Source organism: Leuciscus leuciscus, assembly GCF_965113295.1.
Source record: "Leuciscus leuciscus genome assembly, chromosome: 2".
In the NCBI taxonomy this organism is placed as follows: Eukaryota; Metazoa; Chordata; class Actinopteri; order Cypriniformes; family Leuciscidae; genus Leuciscus; species Leuciscus leuciscus.
In genome coordinates this window covers 43819426-43843115 of record NC_138726.1, presented here as the reverse complement: position 1 = coordinate 43843115, position 23690 = coordinate 43819426, and the positions used below count along the sequence as shown (strand labels likewise).

Below are 23690 nucleotides of genomic sequence, written 5' to 3'. Positions count from 1 at the left end.
TTCAAAATGAGAAAACTTGAGACCAGATGTTTTATTTAAAGGTTTTATTCTGTAAAACAGCCCTTATAAGAGCCACAAAAACCAAGAAATATACACTGTACAAAAAAGGTATTTACAACCTAAATTAAAACCATAAACAAAAAAAAAATTAAACAGCAAACTCACTTCAATGGTAATGTAAACTGTTTATCATTGTGCTTAATCACCATTTAACCAAAATATTAGTAACTAACCAAGCTTTGTGGTGGCCAACTTAATTTTCGACTGCCACAAAATGCCACCTACACACACTGAGCTCAAAACAAACCTCAAGACCTTGACATAACTTTGCATTTTGTTGTCAAAGGACAAAACAGAGCCCAACAGAAAATTTCAGTCAAGTCCACTGAACTCACTGGTCAACCATACTGTAATGGCAAAAGCAGACTTAATGCTGTGGTAGAATGAGAAAGACCAGATGAGGTAGAGAACCTTCTAGTCTAACGAAGTGCATCGACTGACAGCAAAGATCAGTGCATTCGAGTTTGACCCATAAGAGGGAAATACTGGAATGCTAGGCAAGACAAACTCAACATTTAGCAATCTGTAAATATGGCTAAAATATTGAGCATTTACAGGAGTGCAATTTCATTGTAGAGACCACATAAAATTTAATTCACAAATGTATGTGCACACTGGTATGGTACATATGCATTTTCAGTTATTATTAAAGTATGAAAACAAAGCATATAGAGACTGAATGACTTTCCTCTTACAAATTGGGTAACAGTATCAAAGATTTCTAATTGGATGAGGCAATGTCAAAGCTGACCGATACTGTCATTTTCATGCTATTTATTTGAAGAAAGCCCTGAGATTGTCCAAAACACTACTATATTAATACCCAAATTTAAAGAAACTTAAAAGGTCAACTTGACCAATCACTCAGTTATTCCACGTGCTGAGCCAGTTTGGGCATACAAGTGGGAAACAGGGTTCACAAAACAAAAAAAAACAATTTACACTCCTTAAGGTCTCATGTTGTCCATCACTGGCCATTGCAATCAATATTGGCTGACCTGTTTTGTACCCCGATTAGATTTTAAATCATGATTGCCCACTGCTGCATGAACAACGCATGTTCTAAACATTGCACAGAGCACAAAAGAATACTGTTTAAAAAAACAAAAACAAAAAAACACTATCCATTCAGAAAGAAAGAGGATGCCTGTGCTAAAATATCTGGAATTGAGAGAGAGAGAGAGAGAAAAAAAAGCCAACTTAAAGGGTTAGTTCACCCAAAAATGAAAATCCGGTCATTACTCACCCTCATGTCTTTCCAAACCTGAAAGACTGATGTTCATCTTCAGAACACAAATTAAGATATTTGATGAAATCTAAGAGCTTTCTATCCCTCCATTGACAGCCTACGCAATTACCACTGTCAAGCCCCAGAAAAGTAGTACAGACATCATTAAAGTAATCCATGTGACTGCAGTGGTTTAAACTCAATTTTAAGGGACGCAAAATATGAATCTCCAACATGCGTTCAAGAGAGCACCACAACGCTTGTGTTGACACGAAAATGGACGTTGTTTTTGAACAGATTAAACTTTTGTAAATAAAGAGGTAAATTATGTTTTTTGCTCAAACAAAGCACTCGCGTCGCTTCATAAAATTGAGGTTAAACCACTGGAGACACATGGATTATTTTAATTACGTCTTTTACTACTCTTCTAGGGTTTGAAAGTATCAGTTGCGTAGACGGTCAATGGTAGAACAAAGCTCAGTTTTCATTAGTTTATCTGCAGAACACGAATGAAGATCTTTTAAAATCTTAAGGGTTTGGAACGACATGAGGGCGAGTAATAACATAATTTTCATTTTTGGGTGAACTAACCCCTTTAATTGTCCATAACGCCATGAGTTAGGAAGTTAAAGGTGATCGGTCAGTGTGATGGCTGCAAAAACAGGAAGAAAACAGGAGACTGAAAAAGCAAAGTTTGCTAGACAGTTTCAGCAGACAACTTCAGATCATTTAAAGCAAGGAGGTAGTAAACAATCAGAAGTGTTCAGTAATCCATACAGTCTATGTTTGGCACTACAGTCCCAATAAGGGTCCAACTAATAGGAGTTCGGGGATCATTCCCCAAACTTCAGATATGAGTGAGGGGAACAGTTCCACCTAGATAGTGCTGTTGGACACCAGAGTAGGCCCTCTGGTTTGAGCTATCGCTGGCATCCCCACCTGGAATGTACATGCTAATCATGTCCCTCAGGTCCCCTTGGAAAGCGCCACGGTGGTGGTTTGGTACTCCAGTAGGTGAATGGGATAGGGGTTCTGATTTAACCATAGACATCACTGGACTGGGCTGCTGAGGGCTGCCACTATACGACATTTGGCTGTGGACAAAAAAAAGGGGACAAGATAAGCAATTAAAATGTGATCAACAAAAAAAGATCAGGGCATCAGACACACATGAACAGCTTTGAGAATCTGTATCTTTCCACATATAAAACAGCTCTCTGCATTTGTTCAAACTCAAAGTAATGCAGACAAGCAAATAACCGGTCTAGACAGGTTAAGTCAGCTTAGTTGTGGTGAATCTGAGAAAATCTATAGGCAAACGCTAAATAAATATGGGCAATAAGAAAATCTATAAGCATATTATGACTAAATATGCAGTTATGAAAAAAAAAAAATCTAGTCAAATGCTGAATAAACGCATTTATAAATCAAATAAAGTATGATGTTCAGCACAGAAAGCTTATTAATTTACCAACTTAAATTAGATTACTTTTATATAGCCAACTACAGTTAAAATTTAAAAAATCAATTTTGGTTTGATAACACAAATTTAAAGAGACCAATATGAATTGTTCACAAATGTTTAATTTCACAGTTAAACACGACGAAAACTGAATCAGTTAACAAATGTGTAAGTGTGCGGGCGCCCCACATTACTAGTTTTCTAGTTCCCCAATTTGTCAAGCTTCCCTAGTACTGTAACTGCACTAAAATCCCTTGATAAAACAAACCTGTAAGGGCTGGCGCTGTTCATGTACGTCTGTGCCGGCGGGTATTGGAGAGCTGACAGGTCGTAGCGGTGCAGTTGCTGCGGGTATCCGAGTGCCTCGCCCTGCATGCCCATATAACCACCGGCGTGACCCCAGCCATAGCCGTCCATTCTCGGGCTGCCACTTTGTCCCTGTGCCACGGCTGAAGCCAACAGGTTGCCGTGTGCGAGAGGATATTTGCCGACGTGATTGTCCTTCTTCATGAGAGCTTTGGTTTTACGCCGAGGTTTGTATTTGTAATCGGGGTAATCCTTCATGTGTACAGCCCGCAAACGTTTGGCCTCATCGATGAACGGTCGCTTCTCCGCGTCCGTTAAAAGTTTCCATTCCGCTCCGAGGCGTTTGCTTATCTCAGAGTTGTGCATTTTGGGGTTCTCCTGTGCCATCTTCCTCCGCTGACCGCGAGACCACACCATAAACGCATTCATGGGGCGCTTCACTTTGTCCATAGGGTCCCCGCCGGGTGGACAAGAAGTTTTTGATCCGTGGTGCGCAGTTCCAACCCCGCTGACCGGAGGAGGCATCCCTGGACTGTTCTGGTGGGGATGAGGTTGACCCGCGGTCTTCAGTTCATGCTCCATCATGCTATACATCATGGCTCTACTCACTTTGAGTTTCAACCACTTAATGCGTAAAGCAGCCAATTAAAAGTGTCAAAGCGAACCTAATCAGGTCAAACAAATCCGGCGCAGGTGAAGTCTCTTTACAGCCGGGATTGTCTCGCCAAATTAAACTCCAAAAAAGGAGCAATAATAAAACGATTAATCAAAACATGTATAGCTTTAAATATAATTTAATTTATAGCTTAAGTTTTTAAAACCAAAGTAAAGTAAAAAGGTCTCGAAAAGTTTCTCAATCTCTGCTGTTTGTTTGTCTCTCTCTGTCTAACTCTGTTGAACGATATCCACAAGCCACTTGTTGAGCAGAAATAGTTTGCAGTCCACACTGAACCAATTGTATAATTGTATTCCACGTCTGTCCAATCAGCGCTCAACGCAACCCTTTGCTCATTTGCATAACAATGGTAGGGGTGTGGTGTTGTACGTCGAAGATCACTTGTTGCAGGAGGTAAACGGCACGCAGAGACAACTAGAGACTCATTTTATTGATCAGAGAATTCAATTCTAAATATATATTACTGATAATTATTACATATTTCAGTTTAAATTGTCATGGCACATGTTTTTCTACACTTCAAAACAGACAAGCCTTTAAAAATTAGACACAAATGTTGTGTAGCTAATTTTGGACCTGATTTCTTTGAATCACTTTCTATGACTTAATTAGTATTACAATTTCTGTCTCTTCTATTGTCATTTCTTAGCCCTGTCATGAGAAAAATTTCTGTGAAAACGAACAGTTTGTTTAAATCTTGTGCGTTTATTGAGCTGTGTTTTCAGGGTAAATTTGTGTGAAATGGGAATTATTACAGCACACATAATTACAGCAATGTGCCATTACTCCCTTTTATGACCATTTATGACATGTTAATGTCAGAAACTTCTAAAGGTGTGGATCGCTTCTATAATTGCTTGAGAAAAGGTGTGGGTGCAAAGCTTTATGTTGTTCTTTCTCTCTCTTTTTTTGTAGACACAGGTGTGAGTGCCTGTGAGTTTGCAGGTGCTTTGTGAACCATGCGAGCAGCTTCTGTTCGTGACTGACAGTTATGCCTTAATGCCAATCAAACCACAAATTGTGGGGCTTCATTCTTATAACCATGTCCAGAAAACATTTTTGGACAAATAGTAAACCTCTTTATGGAAAGTGCCTGACTCATTCTGCCATCCTTTGTTTCTTTGTCCCATTTGGTTGAGACAGAACCAAGACAGCTCAGAGAATTTCTCAGAAATGTTAAGTGTAGCCCCCTACAAACACAGATAGCTCAAAGACCTCATGTTTGCATACACATGTGCTCCACATGCCTCTCTTTGACTGTTGTATTGTTTTTTAAAACCAGTGTTTTCATGGGTTTGAATATGTATGTCCAAAACAAGTTACAACACAGTTGTTTTTCCAAAGCGCACACAAAAGATAACCACCCATTCAGCTGCATGGGCTCTAAGCTGCTCAAACACAGATACCTGAATGAACCTGTAAAGGAGAATCAACACGAGTTCTATGACTGAACTAAATAAATACGGCATCTAGACTGTTTTCGCTTATTTGATCTTTCTTTTAGTGTGTGCACGCTCTTTTCCCCTTGAATTACAGATTAAAAAAATCAAATGGTCAAATAATATTTAGCTTTCTAATAAATAATTATTTTCAATCACTGTAAGTCTTACACTACATTACCAAAAACTGAGTATTTATGGATACTATGCTAAAATGTAACTTTTATGTAAATGTAAAATATAGAGTTATATTAAATATCTTATAAGTAACAAATTATATCAATTATTACTTCTTAAAACATTTTAAATGAAGAATGTGTTTATTGATCATCAAGATATCTAAGAAAGTTTACGGTCATTTCATTACAAACAAAAGAGAATCCTGAATAATTTTTTTTTTTTTTCAAAGAAAAGTATTTTAATGATATCTTGATAGGACAAGAACTTTGTCAGAGGACATTCACTCATGACCACTTTGAAGCTTTAATATGCATGTGTGTGTGTGTGTGTGTGTTTTGAAATACCATTTAGAATTTAATTTAACTTTCAGACAGATGGGGCTGTTTAAAACAATATTTGGCATTCAAAATATCCTTTTAAGTTAGAGTGTATTAGTGTAATACCTTTTTTGAGTTGTTGTTGTTGTTTTAATCTGTAAACAATGAAAAATTAAATGCTATGTAATTCATTGGGACAAATATGACATTTTTATTTGAAATAGGAAACCCAATAGAGTAAAAAAAAAAAAAAATTAAGTGACCCAAAAATGAAGAGACTGAGTACAATGGCTCGAAGAAAGGAGGACGGATGAGGAAAAGCTTGAGGAGAAGGGAGAATGGCAAAGATAAAGAAGAAAAGAGAGACTGAGAGGGGAAGAGGGCAACTTGGAGAGAGTGCAGTTTGTCCCTGAGTCCTCCCTGACAGACCGAGTGAATGGGGCCTCTATTCTCTCCCTTCTTATGTAAATGGGGGCTCCTAGCCATCCGTCACTGCACAGAAAGACCCTGGCAGGCCCTTTACGAGCCTCCTGCTCGCATAATCCCTGAGCCCACAATCATGCGCCCAGCAGGGGGAGAGGGGGAAGTGGAATGAGGGGGGGGGGAGGTTACCATGCAGACAGTGAAAGTTTTTCGGAGGGCCACCTACACTGAGCACACATAATCAAAACATTTCTCATAAGGTGTATAGCCCTGGGCGAGATGGAGGGGAGAGGTTGTTATGCCTCCAATGGAGGGCTGTGATAGGAGGAAGAATGTTGGAAAAGAAGACTGTGGGGTATAAAAGGGCAGGAAAGAGAGGGGATTGGTACAATGAATTGAATGAAGGGGACGTGGGACAGGGGTACATGATGCGGGAATTAACATAGTGTTTGCGTGATGGACAGGTGAATGAGGGCCTGCACTTTATGTCAGGGGATGTTGGTGAAGCGATCTCGCTGAAGTGATCAAAAGTTGCAGCCGTGGAATTGTAATGACACAGGCCTTCAGGGAGTTCGGATAACTATTGGCACATATGTGTGAATAAAACATTTCCTAATACATCCCCATGTGCTGGAATGACAAGTCCAATGGGATTGGTATGCATCCTGAGTTTGTGGCACAACTGAAAGCTCCTTTCTCTCCTGTGGATACAGATGGTGTACAGATCTGCCCTCCTGTGGACGCACTCAGAACTTGCCATTAAAGGAGCTGGACTAGGTCTGACTCTCGACTCTTGCTTCAAGAAGTGCGCTTCTCAGGAGCTTTTCACTGAAAAATGGGCACCAGATTCAGCATAATGATATGTGAACATTTAGTGCTTAAATATCTCATTTAGGCCTGGTTTCACAGACAGGGTTTAGATTAAACCAGGATTAGTTTAATTAGGACTTAATTAGTAGCTTTTATAAGCTTGCCTTAGACAAAAAACATCACTGGTGTGCATCTTGAGACAAAACAATGGCAGTGAAATATTTTAAGATATGCCAGTGCAAGTTGCTTTCAGTTAAAACTGCTCAAAAATGCATTTTAGTCTGGGACTAGGCTTAAAGGGGCAGTTCACCCAAAAATGAAAATTCTTTCATTTACTCACCCTCAAGTTGTTCCAAACCTGTATGAGTTTCTTTCTTCTATTGAGCACAAAAGAAGATATCTTGAAGACTGTTTGTAACCAGACAGTTGACGGTAGCCTTTGACATAGAGGTTTTTTTTGTTTGTTTTTTTGCTTTCTATAGTCAATGGCCATTGGCTACTGTCAACTGACAAAATTTACATTTTTGGGTGAACTTTCCCTTTAAGCCTTGTCTGTGAAACCGGGGGTAAGTGTGCTTATTGATTGAGCAAAAGTTTAGTTTTGCCCAAATGGTAATATTTACGTCAAATAAGATTTAAGAGAACATTTACTCATTGATCGCAGTGCAAATAATTGCCATAACAGAAGTTAATTCCATCACTTTAATTGTAAAATATATATTATGACCAGCAGGTTTACTTTAGTTAGGTTCAGTTTTTCAACATACGAGTATCTACATATCCTCGAAACTTCACTACAATAAAAAATGAATCATGGCATAGTTTATTACTATTATTGGCATATATTTCAATTTAAGTGATCTGCAGTTTATTTTTTTTTTGTTGTTGTTTTTTGTAGGCCTTATACAAATTCCTTAGAATCAACATCAATTTTAGTTGTGAAAACAATTAAATGGAATCCATTAAAAATGATGAACATGGTTCAAATATGGCGGGCTGAGGAACAAACAAGATTCAGTTAGTTAATTAGAGCTTATTGTAAGCAGGTATGATGTATAAAGTAACACCCTTTTTTTGATGTTTGTAATACTTTTTTTCTTGTCCTCTGGCACTGTTCTTATTTTATTTTATTTTACTTTATATTTGTTTTACTTTGAATGATGATCTGGTTCATGGCATTAATAAAAAAAAAAAAAAAAATAAAGATTCAGTTAGTTAAAATATGAGATTGGTTTACATAGTCAGTTGGATCTATCGATAATAAACATAAACCTAGTTATTGTGTATTTAAAACATATTCAGTTTATTAGTTCTGTTACATAAACCTAGCTTTCGTTTCATTCATGTATTACCGACAGCTATCCAAAACAATCCATTGTTTTTGTTGAAGAGTTAAAGTTCGCCCATAATTCTGTCATCATTCACTCGTCACCTCATTTCGCTCCAAACCCATAAGGCTTTTGTTCATTTTTGGAACACAAATGAAGATCTTTTTGATGAAATCTGAGAACTCTCTGTACCTCCATTGACAGCCTACACAACTATCAAAAAGTTCATAAAGACATTGTGAAACTAATCCATATGAATTGAGCGGTTTAGTCCAAATTTTCTGAAGCGACAGATTGAATTTAGGCTTTTATTCACACACGGAAGCTCAATCATGTTCGCTTGACTTGTAAGATTGAGCTTCCACAAGAACCAATGAAGTTTGTTCTCGTGCATCAAGCAGGTTCGGTTGAGCTTGATTATGTTTACTGATCAATGTTTATATGTGAATAAAAGCCTCAATTAAATCTGCTCATATAAAGTAATGGAGTCTCTTCAGAAAATTTTGCCTAAGCAGCTCAATTCAAATGGATTAGTTACACAATCTCATTATGAACTTTTTGAAGCATCTAAGTGGTAGTTGCGTAGTTGTCAATGGATGCATAGCTTCATTTGTGTTTCGAAGATCAACGAAAGTCTAATGGGTTGGGTTTGGAACAACATGAATGTGAGTAATTAATGAAGTTTCAGGTGAACTAATGCTTTAAAACTAATTCAAACGGCCATGCAGTTACATCATTTTAAATATTATTTATCTTAAATTTATATCTAAATATTTGAATGCATAAAATATTCTAGCAAAATTTATTATATTAACGGATGTAACACTTCAAAACATTAATTGTGGTACCATAAGTTCCAGAAGCCATCATTCCTGTTGTCTAACACAATGACTGTGCAGTTGTTGCTGTATGTTTATCATGTATATTATCGAATTATTAGTTGTTGCTGTATGTTTATCATGTATACTATCGAATGATCAAACAGCTTTAGGCCAGAAACACTGACTGGAATGTTGATAAAGAAACAAAACAGCAAAAAGGTATGATGCGTTTAGCTTCAAAATAAAATAAAGCTCAACCAGGGCAAGACCCATAGACGTATTACATTAAAGGTTTTCACTTGTTTAACAGAGCTATTAATTTATCATATAAAATAAAGACAATAAACAAGTAAGACAACTTAGCATGTTAAAAATGGGAAATACCTTTATTTCAGACCATTAAAATAAATACTATACAGAATCCAATGTAGAAAAGACTTAATACATTGCTTCTGTCTCAAAAAGGTTAATAATTATCACATTTGTAATAAATTTGTTTAAAAAAATAGCCCTAACCACCCCAAATGTAAACCCCACATCCAAACCCACCCAACAAAAGACAGGCATTTTTTGAACAATACGAAGACATAATGATCTCTATATACTCTACTACTGCAGTTTGGTCCTTTACATATTTAGACCTCTCCAACACAGTTTGGTGAGGTAGGTTATGGGAGCAAAACTCCTCAATAGGACTTTGATGCAGAGAAAAATCTGAGGCAATACAATGGTGGGTTATCCAGTCATATCAACCATTCCAAATTCACTTCTAATGTCTTCAGCCATTCATCCCGCCAGAGTAAAGCCTATTTACAAAAACCGAAAAAGCTACAGCCACGCACACAGGACAACAAAAGATGTAACAAGAATTGGACAGTTTGAGAAAATTACTTGACCACATTTTTCAATTCTAGAATCAGATTTGTTCTCACAAACCAACTTCCTTTTGAACTGAAGCATCTTTTTTTTAAATCAAGCAGATCTTAACCTACTCAGATGCTTCTGTAAAAGGAAAAATGGCAGTGACTTGCAATTTGGAATAAAAGTCCAAGTCCTCCATATAAAACACATGAATCATTATATAGTTTACATCCTTTGCACTGTGCTAGAAAAAAAAAAAATCTTCCAATGTAGAGTCACATCTCAAATATGGTTAAACCAACACTATCAAGAAAAGCAGGGCATGTCTCCAATCCATTATGCCAGTCAGTGCATTAACATTTACACCACACATGCAAATAAGCCCTGCAACACCTCCTTGATCACTAGATGGCACCATTTTAAATGGGCAAGATTAAATGAGCCTTATGAATATAGTATTCATTTTTAGTATTCAATGTGGCCAACATACTGGATTTATATATTTCTTTAAAAAAACACCATCAGAACCAACAGTACTTGATTTGTGAGGGATTTGCATGAAAAGAGATGTGGGTTGGAATGAGACTAAAGAGGGGAGAAAAAAAAAGTAGGGGAAGGAGGAAAGAATGGGGCAGGGGTCTTAGATCAGATCAGCAACGTTCATGGGCATTTCCTCCACAGTAGTATTGTAGAAGGTTTCAATGTCTCGCAGCGTGCGCTTGTCATCTTCGGTGATCATGTTGATAGCAACGCCCTTTCTTCCAAAGCGTCCACCACGTCCGATTCTACACAAATAAAGCACTGTTACTAAACAGGAACAAATGCACAAATCAGACAACCACCATCACAGAAAAGGCTTTTAGACTCACCTGTGAATATAGTTCTCCCTGTTGGTTGGAAGGTCATAGTTGATAACCAGTGAAACCTGCTGCACATCAATGCCTCTTGCCTAAAAGTAAACAAGTACTGTGAGGAATGGTAACGATTGAAACTTTGATGCAGTCAACTAGCAAGTCAACGCTAGTCAACTAGCAAACCCAAGTTAATTACAAGCAACAGTGCGTTTGAAAATTGTAAATGTCAACTGCTTCATAGTCGTGTTGAGGGACTTGGCAACCCAGGCACTGTGGAGAGCAGTTAGAATAATCTCCCAAAGAACTTTATTCCCATCACAGCACAGCAGGCTGGTGGAAGAGGGATCCTTGGTGTGACATCTCAGAACTGTGGGTAAAGAGGAAGATGAAAGGTTGCTTACCAGCAGGTCGGTAGTAATGAGGACTCGGCTGGAGCCAGAACGGAACTCTTTCATGATGACATCTCTCTCCTTCTGCTCCATGTCACCATGCTATGAAGCCATAGAGTGCAAAAAGTTAAAACCACAAAGGCATTTTGGAAAACTATATAAACACCACACCCCGTTAGTCACTCACCAGCGCAGAAACCGTAAAGTCCCTTGCATGCATTTTCTCTGTCAGCCAGTCCACCTTCCGGCGCGTGTTGATGAAGATTACTGCCTGAGTGATGGTCAGGGTTTCATAAAGATCACACAATGTGTCCAACTTCCACTCCTGAAAGACAGAAAAAAAGCTTAGCAAATGGAGGGAGATAAAACCCTGCTGTTCCAATAGGTGGTGCTGTTTTCAGACTTAAGTCAAGATCATGTTCCCAGAGACCTACAGGCTCAAAATGCACTGGCAAGCAAAACGCTTGCCAGACACTGAGCACTGCAGGGAGTCTGGGATCAGTTGACACGCATGTTTTCATCACAAAACAGCATTACAACTTCAGTCACAAAAAAACTAAACTAGAACTGCAAATGAACATTTTTGAAGATTTTAGGGTAGAGAAAGGAATATTTATTACTCACTCACCTCCTTCTCAACATTGATGTAGAACTGCCGGATTCCCTCAAGGGTCAGCTCTTCTTTCTTAACTAGGATACGAATAGGATCTCTCATGAACTTTGTAGTCACCTCCAGCACCTCCTGAGGCATGGTGGCAGACAAAAGAATCACCTGGGAAAAGAAAAACCCATGCATAAGCTTACAAAACGAGACAACACTAAGAACACCTTTTCATGTTATAGGATAGGCAATTTGTTAGGTTAACAAATGTACAGTTATGGCAAATCTACAGCAATCTAAACTGATCATGGTGTGGAGGAAGTTATGGACTGGTTTCACAAACAGGGCTTAGATTAAGACAGGATTAGGCTGTTTTAAAGTGTTTTATAAACATGCCTTAGAAAAAACAAAACATTACTAGTGTGCATCTTGAGAAAAAAATGGCATTGACACTAAGATGTCAGTGAAAGTTGCTTTCAGTTAAAACTCAAACATGCATTTTAGTCTGGGACTAGGATTAAGCCTTGTCTGTGAAACCAGGTGTTAATGCTCAGCCAGATTTCATCTACTTTGAAGTTAAAACAAACTGAACAGCAATTAGAAACTCATTTAAGGTATGAAGTGTCAGCTGCTTAATAGTCATGAAGAGGGACCCCAAGAGCCCAATCATAGTGGAGAGCAGAAACATTTCTCTACCAAAGAACATGATTCCCAATTCAGCATAGGAAGCTGGTAGGAGAGGGAACTTTGGTGTGGGCACCAATAAACTGTTAGCTGAAAAGTATTAGCTTACCTGAGTATCTGTGGCCAACTTCTGAAAGATCTCATAGATTTGGTCCTTGAAGCCTCTGCTCAACATTTCATCTGCCTCATCCAGCGCAAACATCTTTATATATTTAGGAGCTGAAATAGGAAAATAGGTGTCATAAGACATTAGGCATGCAGAATACTAATCTGTGAACCATTGCAATAACCAGAACAGGTAGTTGAGAAAACAATAAATGATAGAACAAGTGCCCATAATCTGTACTTACAGAGATATCTGCGGTTAAGCATGTCAAACACACGACCAGGGGTCCCAACCACTATGTGGGGCACATCAGCCTGAAGCTTCTGAACGTCATTACGGACATTGGTGCCACCGATGCAGGCATGGCAAGATGCCCCCATGTAGTCTCCAAGAGCCAGGACCACCTTCTGAATCTAAAGACAACAAAGACAGTTTAGCAAATAATAAAAACAACAACCCATCTGTGCTCATGAGTCACTGCACAAGAAACAAAATGGATGGTGAAGCATGTTATAAAATAGATGTGTATCTGTGCCCATAGCATGAAACAGTCTTTGTCTCACTGTGTTGAGCTGACTGGGATGAATACGGTCTTAATTTCCTCTTCCCCTAACAGATATCGGACTTTGCGTCACTGACAGACACAGCCTTGCCCAGTTGATAGGGGACATGCTTAAACTTTCCACACTTTTTCATTTGAAGACACAGAAGACAAAGACAGAACCTGTGTGCTATAGCAAACCTGAATGAGTAATGCTTTTCACCTGTTGGGCCAGCTCTCTGGTAGGAGCCAGCACCATTGCTTGTGTAGCCTTCAGCTCCACATCAACTTGCTGCAGAATGGAGATGGCAAACGTGGCAGTCTTTCCTGTGCCAGACTGAGCCTGTGCAATGACATCATAACCTACAGACAGAAAACTGCAGAATATTAACCAATGGCCATTCAATCACATGGAGTTTCAAACTGACTGTAATGTTAAAAGTACTAAGGAAAGCACTTGTGCCCATACCATGAAACAGTCTATGCCTCACTGTGTTGAGTTGACTGGGATGAATATAGGCTTTATTTAATCTGCCCTTACCAGATATAGGTCAGTGTCACTGACAGACACAGCCTTGCCCAATTAATAAGGGCATGAATAAACTGAACTTATACTCCAATAATATAAGCATAGATGGACAGAAATAAAATTCTACATACCCTTGATACAAGGGAGGATTGCCCTCTGCTGAATGGCAGAAGGTTTCTCAAAACCATAAGCATAGATTCCTCTGAGAAGAGCCTCTCGCAAATTCATATCATCAAAACTATCGACAATCTCCTTCCAGTTGCTCTGAAAAAATAATATGTTTATAGTTTACGCTAATGCGCATATAAACATACGTGTTATTTTATATCAATATAATTAGACAAATGAAATGGCTCTTAGACACCAACCTCAATGATACCATCTGGCTCCATCCCCTCAGGGCCATTGTCTCTGGGTCTGAAATGAGAGGCTGTAATTAGTACAGCTTTGATGTAAAACTCATTTCACATTTTCCAGTGTTGAGATGTGAAAAGTCAGCTAAAGGACTAAACAGCAATTCATTGGATTTTAACCAATAATTCAGTCACTCGGTCCCCTTTTAGTGTTGGGGTTTATCTACACACAAACATCCCATACATTTATTCATATATTGTTAAATGTTTAATTAGTTCAAGTAAAAACGAAAACTTACTCAGACTCATGATGACTTGTGGGGAAAAAGAAAAGAAAAGGTTAGTCAGAATGACAGCCTCAGTCACTATTCGCTTGCATTGGATCATTCTCCATAAAACGAAAGTGAACGGTTACCAGTGCTGTCAGTCTGCCTAATATCTCCTTTAGCATTCCACGTTAAAGTCACGGTTTTGATTTACGATTATTTATAAAACATAGCGATATTTTAGTGAAGACACTGACATCGTAAATTAAGAATATGGCCAAGAGGCAGCCATTTTCAGTCAGCGCCATTAACAACGTGGCTCCAGTAATTCGTCGGAAACAACAATCGATCATTACAATTACAATGTTCTGTCTTATAAAAGCGGTTTAAATTAATACCGTGCGTCAACTCCGTATTATACCAATCCATGTATACATTTAATTATAGAACCAAAGTATTCAAGTAAGTTAATAGTTTCACCGACGACATAGTTTCCCTTTTCTTTAAGTTTTTTAAAAAGAATAATCAGCATCTTTAGCATTTATATACATTTTAATAATAGAGGCCTATGTGAGGATAGGCCTTGGGCCTACATCGTAAGAACACTCTATTGTCTAGCCCAGGAAAGGCACATGGCCTACATATTTTCTCCTCTGTAGGCCTACATCTGCGAACAAAATACATATTTTTTTATTAAATGGCACCGGATACGGAGATATCTGATGAATAACATTCAAATTAACGTTAAAACGTAGATAATATGTTTAAAACGAGGATAAGGGAGTGACCATGTGCCGCATGGACGCGCCGGCCACACGAGGAACTGAACAAGCGCGTGAGACACGTTGCGTCACAAAAACCGGCATTCTAACGGAACGTCGAATAGACGTTACAAAAATCATTCGAAAAGACTTTCCAATAAACATTACGAGTATAATCTTAAGTAAAACGCATGGTAGTTACGCTACCTGGTGAAAAAAGCACTTTTCTGGGTATTTTTTTACGAGGCGGGAACAGGGAGAGGACGAACGTGCCAAATCGGCTGAAAATGCTAGCTTTTAAAACGCTGATGAAAGACAAATTCTATATTTTCCAAAAGATACATTTGAAATCAATAACACTGACTAAACATTTCCAGTAAAACGATCAGCACTGACATAGATACATAAAAAATTGTTCGAGCACGTTTTCTTACCTATCTTCATGTTCAGACGACATTATTACAAAGGACTGTAGACTGGCGGAAACGCGCAAATACTTAAGCCGTGACGACGACCAAAGTCCATTGATTGGACAACTTCCCGTTCAATCAGATTATAGACCCGCCCAGCGTGTCTTCCAATTGGTCAGGAAACGATTGGTCTCTCCCTATTATAAGCGCCTGTTTAAAGACGTCACCAAACGAAAAAAAGAGAACAAAATCCTAGCTGGAAGTTGAAAAAAAAAAAGGCTAAATTACCCACGTTATTTCTTTAAGAAATGTGATGTTTGGTTTTCTAGCATCTACGTTTTTTAAATGATAAATACCTAATTTTATATTAGTAAAAAAAAAATCATAAATATAAAAGGTTTTGCTCACTTCCAGAAAATAGAGTCAGAAGTAACGCTTCCCTTATTACCCAAGAGCTGTTTCCCAGTACATAAACGTTGCAAGTGAGTCATCTATTATTCACAGGTATTGTAAATAGTGGTTCATTTAATATGTGATTATAAATATGCTTTAAGAAGAAAAGAAAACAGCTTGCTGGGATTATTTCCAGTTTCAATAAGGGTGAACAAAGCTAACATGATGAGAATACTACCATAACAAATCCTGGCCATTTCAAAATACAATATTAATTACAATGTGACTAACAGAATAGCAATTTAAGTGTTCTGATGATTACCCAGATCGTTATTTTCATAAGACGATTTATTAAAAACAAAACTGCAGACATGATTCGTCACTTGCATCAGGGCACAGTTACTCTCATCTTTATGCACAGAACAAATACAAAACCCCAAACAGAATGTTCCATTTAGGCAGTATATCACAAGGGCAAGCCAGGCTGTCAACCGTGGATTACCTCAGATCTCTCAGTCAAGATGTTGGCCTCAAGTACGAAACCAACTGAAAAGGTTATACAAAATAAAAATAAAAGTGAGTGATGAAGAAATATCCTCATTGTGAAGTCTCTCAGGCTTTTTGGACAAATGTATCTCTTTCCTCACTGGTTGTGCAGTCTTTACACAAATATCACAGTGAGAGCTTGCAATGACACAGTTCTTTGTACATAAGTCTCCTCAGCTTGGGCATGTCCTGCTGACGGAAGCTGAAGGGCTGACCCAATGCGAGACACTTGCAGTACTAAAGAGGAGGTGGATAAATAAAGAGAAATAAAAGGTCAATCTTATGACATCAAACAACACATTCTGACAATATGTCTGTGCATCTGATTTTTCTGTGCATTTGTGGAGTACAGTTTGTCGCATTTTGGATGACGCATGTTAAAAACTTCAACCCACCACAGTCTATTTTAATGGATTTTACTCTAGATAAACAGTTATAAATCTACAGCATTGTGTCAGTTAATCTAAATCTTATCAACCACCACTCATAAAACCCCAGACCATCGTCAGCTATATGAAAATGGTGCATGTACAAACCTGCAGGACAAATGCCCCACAGTCACTGTCATTATTCTGTCTGCCAACATTCTGTAACATAAAAAAGAGGCTTTATTAACTATCACTGACATATTTGAACAGCATTAGAAAAAAAAGAAAAGCCGTCACAACAAGTAGCAATTTGTGGAAATGTGTCTGGACTTACCATTTTAAAAAAGCCTTTCCACCCTATCAGGAAGTCTCTCTTGTCTTTTATCATGGCTTCTGCCTGCAGGTATTTAAAAATATGCTGTGGAGGGAAAAAATGGTCACTTAGCTAATTAGAGTTACAAACACAAAGGTTAATTATTATATTTAGACATGGCACACAGGTTTAAAGAAATGTCATAGTTTGTGGAGAAGATTTTAAGTGTACTATAGCACATACAACACTATATTTTTATGTGGCTTATACCTTGGGGCAGCGGCGATTAAGAGTTCGCTGAGAATCGAAGTATGTGATGGAGCGCCGTTTAATATCAACTGAGACCAATGACCAGTGCACTTCTAAATGAATGGGAATCAACAAAAGATCCTTCTGGAAGATGTCCACCTGAAACATGTTTGAACGTGTGTTAATAAAAGCAAGAACAAGAAAAGTTCTGCGGATCTGATTTAAAGGGATGGTTCGGAGTAATTCCAACCTAGGGTCCTTTGCACCATGACCTCGAGCCAAACACGCCCAGTTCCAGGAATGCACTAATATTTTGTTGGTAGTACCAGTTTGCAACAATTATTAGTTAACACTAAGTTGTCAACACTTCGGAAAAAATTATAAAAAATTAATCGCTTTCTGCCAGGACTTTTACGGGCTTTTCCCAAATCACGGAAGTGACCTCGACGACCGGGTTAGCGGTAGCATAAGCCATCGGGCAAGTGCTATTTAAATAAACTCCTGGGCCCGTATTCATAAAGATTCTAAGAATCCTCTAAGAAAACTCTTAATTTAGCTTAAAAACGTTTACGTAGGAGTCTTAGCTTAAAAGCGATTCGGGACCGATCTGAGAGCAACTCTGAGTAAGGAAAAGACAAAAACTTTCATCTTAGTAAGGAGGCGGGGTTGACCCCGTTGCTATGTATGACACAATCTTTTGAAGACTGTGATTGGTTGGTTGTCCAAGAAGAAGAAAAAAAAAAGTGATTTTAAGTATAGGGTCTATTCTAAGCCTTCACTTTGAAATTACATGCGTAATTTTTCCTATTTGACCGTTGTCACACACACACACACACACACACATTTTATATGTGTATAGGCCTATAAATCCTTTTTTTTTTTACCATGCTGTTAATTTCCTATAAGGTATTTGATTGGCTTAGAATGATAAAAATTGTTCCACTCTTTCCAATTACACTGATTGCTGGCATGTCTATTTAAGTGGTGGTTTGAATGTTGGTTTTAATGTATCAAACATGGAATTTTCCCAGTTGCCAAATATCGTAATGTAGTGATTACTTTCATTTCTGGCGCTGTGCTGTATCAGAGATGTTAGCGTGTCTCCAATAAGATCAGTCACAAACATGATCCCTGCACGATCTAATCTATAGCGTCTTATTAACTCACTGTTATACATTGTCTACAACACATTTCTTCTCCCTCTTCGTCTTTCTGCCATTTTCTCCTCTGCTAAAGAAACTCTTAAGCCTCTTAAAAGTCCTCGTCCGTGCTCCTAACAATTTTGAGCTTAAGACCTCTTTTAAGGGTTAAGATGCTTTCTGAATTACTTTTTTCTTTACTAGGATTTTTTTCTTTAATTTTAAGAGTAAACGCCCACATTTCTAAGAATTTTCTTAGAATTTTGTCACTAGGAGCTACTCTTTGCATTAAGATTCTTTATGAATACGGGCCCTGTTGTACTTACAAACTTTCAAATGCCTAGTTTTATGAGTACAGAACCTTTTTGTACTACTGTAGAAGTTTGGTACCATTCCGGGCATTATTAGTGGTGTTTGGCTCGAGGTCATGGTGCAAAGGACCCTAGATTTGAAATGACTCTGAACCATCCCTTTAAGAATTAGCACTGAAGAATGGATCCACCAAAATATTATCAGATGTGTACATGTATATGATCTTGTTATAGAGAGCCTTAGTCCCTCCCCTTCCGGTCGACCACCATGGGACCTTATTTCAGAAAAATATTGTATGGTAGTCAATGGCGAGAGACAACAAATATTTTGATCTCGTTTGAATTGTGCCCTGAATTACACATATGATGTTTGTCAATTTAAAAGATACATTTTAAAGTCAAGAAAGTCGCAGTTTGATGCAAAACTGCTGAGGTATAAGACGTAATTACAAAGACTACAAACCCAAAAGGCGCACGTGACGTCATACCTTTTCTCTCAATGAATGAAGCTAACTTTACTGAGGCTAACGTCTGTCATTTTTTCTATAGTCTTACGTTATAATCGTAACGTTACGCCGTCATGCCTGAGTGTTTTGTACCAGATTGCACACATACGTACATAGTGCGAGACGAGAGATGTAGTTCATTGAGCGATTTTCATAAAACTAAATGTTACCCTTCTGTTTTATGACAAACTGCGACTTTCTTGACTTTCAAAATTATCTTTTAAATTGACAAACATCATATGTGTAATTCAGGGCACAGTTCAGACGGAATAAAAAGATAAGTTGTCTCTCGCCATTGACTACCATACATATTTTTTCCGAAATAAGGTCCAATGAGCTGGAAGCGGAGGGGAGGGACTTAGGCTGTATATACATAACATAATCTTCACAAGTTTGAGGTCAGTGAGATTTGTTTTTGAAGAAATTAACTCTTATTTAGCAAGGATGCATTACATTGATCAAAGTGACAGAAAAGATATTTCACGAGTTCACACTTTCATACAATTAGAGGAAGTTAAGTTTAATGCGTATTTGGCGTGCTGTCCGGGGGAATCCAGCACAATGTTTTCAACATTGATAATGATAAGAAATGTTCCTTGAGCACCAAATCAGCATATCAGATATATTTCTGAAGGATCATTCGACACTAAAGACTGGAGTAATGATGCTGAAAATGTAGCTTTGCCAACAAAGGAATATATTACATTTTAAAATAGCAATATTTCATTTTTAATTTAATCAAATAAATGCAGCCTTGATGAACACAAGAGACTTCTTTCAAAAACATTAACATCAACATTTTTGAATGGTAGTGAAGTTTACAGTTTTCTTACATTCTTTGTCCACCGTTTCACTCCATCATAACCTTTGGTCCTCAACTTGTCATAAAAGAAACTGTTGAAGAAGTGCACCTAAAAGTAAATGAGATGGCATTAGATACAAAAAAACAAAAACACTGAACACAAGTGAATACAACTGAACTATATAAAAAGAAAGAATTCCATAGGAGAAATAAGAAAAGAATATTCACCTTTTCAGGCACTGAATCCATCACAAGGTCTCCATACATGTTCATGATCTTAAAAAATCAGATGAAATAACAATGTGTGCATTAAGCATGACTGAGAAAGACTAAATGATGAAATGTATCATGTATAACTCAAAACTGACCTGGTCATTGAGCCAATTCTGTCCATAGAGGGTGCTAAGATCATCCATTGTGAGAACATGACGCTTGTAATTCACCCGGAACCCTTTCAACATGGCAGTCCCTGATGACCTCTGGTAGGATTGAATTAAATGTTGCACCACAACCTTCCTGTGGGCACATGGTAAAGAAAAGAAAAATACTTTAGCTTTCCTTCTAAAGATCTATGTGATACACAATAGATGCACAAAGAACTAAACGAAAAAGAGTGTATTTGAGACCTGTGAGTCTGAGAAAAGTCCTCATTGAAGATGCCCTGCAGTTCTTCGACAATATCATCTGTTTGTACAGGAATTAGACTTCCATACTTTCGAAGGTATTCATCAAGAAGACCTGAGAAATAAATAAATGCATGCATTAGGTACCACCACCACTGAGTTTGGGACATTTTACACATTTTAACACCAAGATCTGTGAGGACTGAGGAGCATAACATCCACTTTGGCCTGCAATCTTGGCATAAACCCTATGCTATCTAAATATGCTTCCATATCATAACCGAAAGAGATGATATGAGATAGGATGCATGTTTCTGCAGCTTCTAGACAACAGGAGTTCTACCTTGGACATAAGCCCTGTGCTCCTCTGTTAGGACCATCTCCATCTTTTGAGTGGTTGGCTTCACGAGATATTCCCGAACCCCAGTCACTACTGAATTTGACTGAGAATCCCCTTGATAACCATTGAAACCAAAAAAGGAATTTTCTGTGGAGAGAGAACAAACATTAGATATTAGACTACATAGACTACATAGCCTGATATTAGAATACATAGCCTATAATAAAAGATAGAATTTCAAACCTGAACCAAACATATTTTTATTCAAAGATCAACAGTCTGTCATTAGTCTTTAGTCTGCCACAAAACAACAACATTAAAATCATGAACTCAAATGACTGTTGACTAAAAACAATGACTGTTGTAACAGTGCGTAAATCAGACCTTTCAGGCTATAGCCTAACGCTAATAAGCCTTATGCCAAAATTATTATTACAACCAAATTGTCGGTCATTAAATAAGAAAACTAAATAATTGTGTAGATGATTTGCTTTGTGTAACCCGACATCAGGGCGAAGTATTTTTTTGCACACAGTGCCACGACCAATTAATCACTGCTTTACGACTGGCTGCACATCCACTGTCCTCGCGGCTGCGGCAGCTTGTGCTCGCTTATCAATGCATATCTAAATTCGTGCCTACGGTATCTTTGTAGAACTTCAAAAAAAGAAAAAAAGATGCTGCAGCCAATGAGCAGCCGACAGGGGCTGGCTGCAGGACGACTCAACTTCCATGGACAGTTTTTAATGTTTTATCAGACAATTACTACTCAAGATTTTACTTGGATTGGACAATTAGGGCCAGATTCGGGATCCGGGACAACAGCTTAAATTTCGGGACGTCTGGTCACCCTAGACCTCCTAGTACTCCCTTTGTGGCCCCTTGGGGGTCCACATAGCCCAGTCTGAAAAACCCTGCTCTAAATAACAATGAGAAAAGGAAAAATCTCACCTGGTTCTCCTCCACTTGTTGTCTCCAAACCTATTTGTGATGAGCACAAGGTTTCACATTCCTGTTCTTCTCTCTTGCTGGCATAAAGGCTATACCGGCGCCACCTCCTTGCCCGTCGATACCCTAAGTTGCCAACCCATTGCGCCCGTTGTCTCCACGTTTTCCAATTCTGCACAAGCCGGTTGCGTAAACTTGCACTAGACCGTAGTCTTCGCCAGCGCTTCAGTCTTTGCTGCCTAAGTCCATGAAGTCGAATCTGGAAGGGATTCTCGGGAAAGTCTCTAGCTTGGAATTTGACCTCCCCTTCATGTGAGGACATCTGCTGCCGATAATTGTTGGCGAGCATGACTTGCGGCTGTGATTCAAATGGCATTTGCCAGTCTTCCACTTCATCTTTCTCTTCCCAGGAAGCACACTCAGAATCAATCTCTTCCTCATCTTCTTCTTCAATATCTTCTTCATTCTCATCAAATCCAAGCTCTTCATCAACTTCTACCGGTTCTATGTACTCTCCAGTCCAGATTCGCTCCTTGTGAGCTATTTTGAGGTGAATGGGGCTGGTGGTGTTGGGAGGGGAGTTTGGATCCATTAGATCACCTCCCATGCCCCCAACACTGCTGGCCTCCTGGCTCACAGTCAAGGAGAGTTCCCCTTGCCAGCGGTTCTGGGCCAGGCTTCCACCACTGTCTCTCATAGTCCACTGGCAACCTGCTACCTGCGCCAGCTTGCCGTCTGCAAGAGTGAAAAAATGTCAATTGGGGTAAATTCAGTACCCTGAATTTTGTTTCTGATGCAGGTGTAAAAATTGCATTATACAGATATGTTATTTATGACTGACTGATAACTGGTCTTGTATAATATATGGTGATTGTCAAAGTGGAGAACATATTAGATATCTTACATATATCTCATTTTACATTTTAGATATAATAAATAAAAAATATATATTTTACATTTTGTTTTCATTTAGTCTTATTTAAAAGGATAAAATACAAAAGAGCAAAACACTTCGGACAGAAAGCAAGTAACGTTATTAGAATTGATACATTCTCACAATAATTTAACAATTTGTCCGCGTTTAACCAAACGTGCTTCATGAAATTTGCACATATATTCATGCACAATGGTAAAATGCTACTATCAACAACAAAATGAGCGAAGATATTATACAGACTCACATCTAGCATGCCTAATCAAAGCCTTTCAAATGTCGTGTCATATCTAGAGAACAACACATATTTTGTGTGTTTTGCAACGACGTTATAAGCCGAATAATTTACGGTTGCTTACTAGGTAGTTTTCGATCTCTGGCATGTGCAAATTCGCTAATTAGCTGACTAGCTAACAGCTACCTACTGTACAGTCTCTTGAATTATACCCACATATCACTCACCTTTTACGTGCAGTTTTAAACCAATGTAAATGAAAAACACACGCGGCAGCTTTGCCTTTATTTTCAATGATTTGGAGGCAAAGAAACCAGATTGTGCATTACGAGGATTTCCACCTCAATCAATGAATACAGTCGCGGTCTTTGCACGAAACCATGAACAGCTGCTGCGCGCAATTGATGACATCATTGGCCTCGTGTAATGGCGTTACAGACCCTTGCAAAATAAAACATTAAAAATAATACTCATATAAAGATACTTGCAACATGTTAGCATATAAATATTGGATTGAATCGTGTAATGAAGGAAGAGTAGTAAAATAAAAATGAGTTTCAAATGGAAGAAGGGTGTGC

At 38.3% G+C, this 23690-nt stretch overlaps 3 protein-coding genes across 4 annotated transcripts; all 3 read right to left on the bottom strand.

Annotated features, from left to right (window-relative positions):
• Positions 1-29: 29 nt before the first annotated feature.
• sox19b (SRY-box transcription factor 19b) lies at positions 30-3979 on the bottom strand. The gene is made up of 2 exons (XM_082150971.1): positions 3019-3979; positions 30-2382 (listed from the first exon to the last, which is right to left on the bottom strand). Exons 1-2 carry the CDS (start codon positions 3651-3653, stop codon positions 2136-2138), a joined length of 882 nt encoding a protein of 293 aa, XP_082007097.1. The 5' UTR covers positions 3654-3979; the 3' UTR covers positions 30-2135.
• A 5434-nt stretch (positions 3980-9413) lies between these two features.
• On the bottom strand, positions 9414-15517 carry eif4a1a (eukaryotic translation initiation factor 4A1A). Of its 2 annotated transcripts, XM_082158440.1 has the most exons (12): positions 15430-15517; positions 14268-14282; positions 13984-14032; positions 13747-13879; positions 13310-13449; positions 12790-12958; positions 12549-12658; positions 11783-11926; positions 11342-11479; positions 11167-11256; positions 10781-10860; positions 9414-10696 (listed from the first exon to the last, which is right to left on the bottom strand). In XM_082158440.1, the coding sequence occupies exons 1-12, from the start codon at positions 15450-15452 to the stop codon at positions 10552-10554; spliced, it is 1236 nt and encodes a 411-aa protein (XP_082014566.1). In that variant the 5' UTR covers positions 15453-15517; the 3' UTR covers positions 9414-10551. The 2 variants fall into 2 exon arrangements, with proteins under 2 accessions (XP_082014566.1, XP_082014567.1); XM_082158441.1 differs by lacking the exon at positions 14268-14282 and having other exon boundaries at positions 15430-15467.
• Positions 15518-15899: 382 nt separating this feature from the next.
• senp3b (SUMO specific peptidase 3b) lies at positions 15900-23502 on the bottom strand. The gene is made up of 11 exons (XM_082158427.1): positions 23340-23502; positions 21947-22678; positions 20999-21142; positions 20659-20770; positions 20401-20548; positions 20261-20308; positions 20064-20141; positions 17296-17433; positions 17047-17130; positions 16881-16931; positions 15900-16581 (listed from the first exon to the last, which is right to left on the bottom strand). Exons 2-11 carry the CDS (start codon positions 22638-22640, stop codon positions 16471-16473), a joined length of 1608 nt encoding a protein of 535 aa, XP_082014553.1. The 5' UTR covers positions 22641-22678; positions 23340-23502; the 3' UTR covers positions 15900-16470.
• Between the last annotated feature and the right edge of the window lie 188 nt (positions 23503-23690).